Source organism: Canis lupus, chromosome 18 (assembly GCF_011100685.1).
Source record: "Canis lupus familiaris isolate Mischka breed German Shepherd chromosome 18, alternate assembly UU_Cfam_GSD_1.0, whole genome shotgun sequence".
NCBI lineage: Eukaryota > Metazoa > Chordata > Mammalia > Carnivora > Canidae > Canis > Canis lupus.
The window spans coordinates 39,930,144-39,933,512 of record NC_049239.1 but is presented as its reverse complement, the minus strand read 5'-3'; the positions used below and the strand labels follow the sequence as shown (position 1 = coordinate 39,933,512).

Sequence of the window (3,369 nt, the reverse complement as noted above, 5' to 3'; positions counted from 1 at the left end):
CTACCCAGCATGGAGGCCAATTCAGAGCCTGAACTCATGACCCTGAGATTGAGATCCTGAGATCAAGACCTACACTGATATCAAGAGTCAGATGTTTAACCAACTGAGCCACCCAGATGCTCTGATTTCAATATTTTGACTTAGAGGATGAGCCTAGGCACCTAGAGCAGTTGTTGGAGTATAGTCTTGGAGGCTGCACAGACCTGTGTGCATCTGCCCAACAAGAAACTAAATAATAAGTCTGTCAAGTGCACTTTAATTTCTTAGTCCACATCCCAGAGAAAAGCCAGGTTTGCCTTAAGAAGTGACTACTAAAAGGAAGGAATTACAATTGTATTAAAAAATGAAAATGTCATTTCAATTAGCACTTAAGCATTGTGTGTAACGATTATGTGAAACGGAAAGAAGTGTCAAGACTTATAGGTCCGAATTTCCTCACCTGCTGAAAGAGACTGGCTAAGATGTTTTTAATGTGCTTTGTATGTGATATATGAGAATGTGTGTATCTATTCATATAAACATACATCTACCAGGAAGAGTGTAGTGAATAGAAACACCACACTTCTCCATCAAACCTATTTTAAAAATATAAGAATCCATTCAACTCACATGATTCTCACAGCACCTCTAGCAGCAAGTCTGAGTTATTTACAAATTAAAAACAGAAGAGGAAATAGTCACCTGCATTACAAACCTCAAACTATACTCTAGATAATTACTGAAACTATCATAATTTCCTTCTAAAATGTTAAAATAATAAGATAACATTAAAAGCTAATTTAATTGCTTTTTATGAAACATAAAAATTATAAGATCTTATAAATTGCTATTTTTGTCAAATTTCATGTCTCAAACCTACAAGGGCAATCGAATAAATAGCAGGCATAGATAGATAACATTATAACTTAAGATCATTTCTATTTGAACAAATGTATAAGTACGTTGAACTCATTCATTCATTTAATAACACAATTTCTTATAAACAAATGTCTTCCCACTATATTTAAAAATCTGATAATGACACATTTAAGATTAGATTATCTATGTTGTAATACCTTTATTAACATCTATTGTCAAGGAAGCAAAATTCAGATAGACTTAAATTTACATTAAGAATTGTCGCATTATTAGTTACGTGAACTTAGGCATTTTATACATAATTGAGGCCCACAGGTAAAGTCTTAGACATTTCTTAGGCTTATTTGATTGTGTTAACTAGGACTTGATACTACTTGATTGCCTGGAAGGTAGTAGAAACCTAACCAAACTTTGTTCCTCTTTCTTCAAGACTGATAAGCCTTTCAGAACTCAATGAATTTACCTTTAATTATATACAACAAACAACACTTATATAGTAAAAACATACATAGCACTTATCACAGGATGTTGTTGTAAGAATTTCATAATATTGACTTGTTTCATCTTTAAAACAAACCAATGAATTCAGTCCTTTTACTTTCCAGAATTAGAGACAGAGTCATAATTTTTTTTTTAGTATTTTTTAAAGTATTTTTTAAGTCAATAGTCCAAGGTGGCTAATAAATGTAGAGCATAGGCATTCAAACTCAGGCAGCCCTACTTCCAGAGTAGTAAGTTCTTACAAAAACATTCTGCTTCCTTTGCTTGAGATACACAGATGTGTGTTTGAGGGTGTACTTGACCATAATTTCAGTGGTCTATAAAGGCTGCAATGGTCTGAATGGGATTCTTTGAATCACACTGACTTCCAGACCCAGGCCTGGGTTCTTGTAGAAAAGGTCAAGGTCTGCTGAAGTGCAGTTATATTTTCAATCCATTAGGAAAGAATAAAAGAAGTGTCATCAGGAAGAAGTGGGATTTATTTACCTTCTTGCATATTATAAAGTATTTATTATCATTATTTTCTTAATTTTAACAGATTTAAGGTTTCACAACCTTTATCCAAGGCTTTCTTTGAGGCATCTTTCACCTCTTTGTTCCTTAGACTATAGATCAGGGGGTTCAACATTGGGATCACCACTGTGTAAAATACAGATGCCATTTTGTCTGTGTCCAAGGAGTGATTTGATTTGGGCTGTAGGTACATAAAGATCAAGGTTCCATAAAAAATAGTGACAGCCACCATATGGGAGCCACAGGTGGAAATGGCCTTGCGTCGCCCCTGGGTAGAGCGGATCCTTAGAATGGCCGCAATGATAAAGATGTAGGAGGTGAGGACAATGGAAGAGGAACATATCATATCAAAACCAGCAAAGGCAAAGATCAGAATTTCCTTCATGTGTGTGTCTGAGCAGGACAGAGCCAAGAGAGGGAGGTCATCACAGTAGAAGTGGTTAATTACATTGGGGCCACAGTAACTTAGACGGAAGGTGATAATGGTATGGAACAGGGCAACCAGAAAGCTGTATATATATGGAACTGCCACTAATTGAATGCATAGTCTTCTTGACATCAGGGTTGAATAGTGTAGGGGACTACAGATAGCTACATAGCGATCATAAGCCATAGAAGCCAAAAGGAAACACTCAGTGATCATGAAGGTGAGAAAACAGCCCAGTTGTGTTGCACAAGCATGGAAAGGAATAATGTTGAGTTCCACAACAAAATTCACCATCATCTTTGGTGTGATAGCAGAAGAATAGCAAAGGTCAACAAAGGCCAAGTGACTGAGAAAATAGTACATAGGTGTGTGGAGTCGAGAGTCAATCCTGATTAAAGTTATCAACCCCAGGTTTCCCACCACTGTGACCAGATAGATGATGAAAAACACCACAAAGCATGGGGCCTGGAGCTCTGGCCGGTCTGTAATTCCCTTGAGAATGAACTCAGTGACATAGGTGATATTGACATCAGCCATTTATTTTAGTGAATTTTGCTGCAAGCTGAAGAATACCAATGACACGTCTCATGGCTCCTGCCAATGTTGGCAAAAGGTGATCACTGCTGTCTTCTTGCCTTGAACCATGTTGTTTTGTGGACAAAAAGTACACCTTAGCTCTCTGATGACATGCATTCTTATCTCAGAGAGCGAAGTCCCACACTCTCAGAATAGCCTTCTTGAACATTATTTTGTTTTATAATTTTAGAGAATATGGAAGGCTGCTGGTTAAAATTTCAGTACTACCTGAAAAAAAAACACTTGAGACAACTAACACTAATATTTCAGCATTTTTGCTGCCACCATCTCTTCCTTTTACTTATAAATATGGCAGGACAGAAATATGTAACTCATAAATGAAGCTATATTAATATTTCCCTTCTTCAATTTATTTGCATGCTCCCACAGTCCTTAATAAATATGAAACTAATCTACTATGACTTACTTACTTTCCTATATCCTCTCCTCTACATATAGAATATGTACTTGAAGCTGTAAAAGCTAAAAGAAAA

At 36.2% G+C, this 3,369-nt stretch overlaps 1 protein-coding gene across 1 annotated transcript; it reads right to left on the bottom strand.

Annotated features, from left to right (window-relative positions):
• Positions 1-1,876: 1,876 nt before the first annotated feature.
• On the bottom strand, positions 1,877-2,836 carry OR8U3 (olfactory receptor family 8 subfamily U member 3). Its single transcript, NM_001388980.1, has one exon. The coding sequence runs from the start codon at positions 2,834-2,836 to the stop codon at positions 1,877-1,879; it is 960 nt and encodes a 319-aa protein (NP_001375909.1).
• Positions 2,837-3,369: the final 533 nt, after the last annotated feature.

Bases quoted from the DNA above. Each gene is read 5' to 3' on its own strand.
- OR8U3 (NM_001388980.1), bottom strand. From the start codon at position 2,836: ATGGCTGATGTCAATATCACCTATGTCACTGAGTTCATTCTCAAGGGA.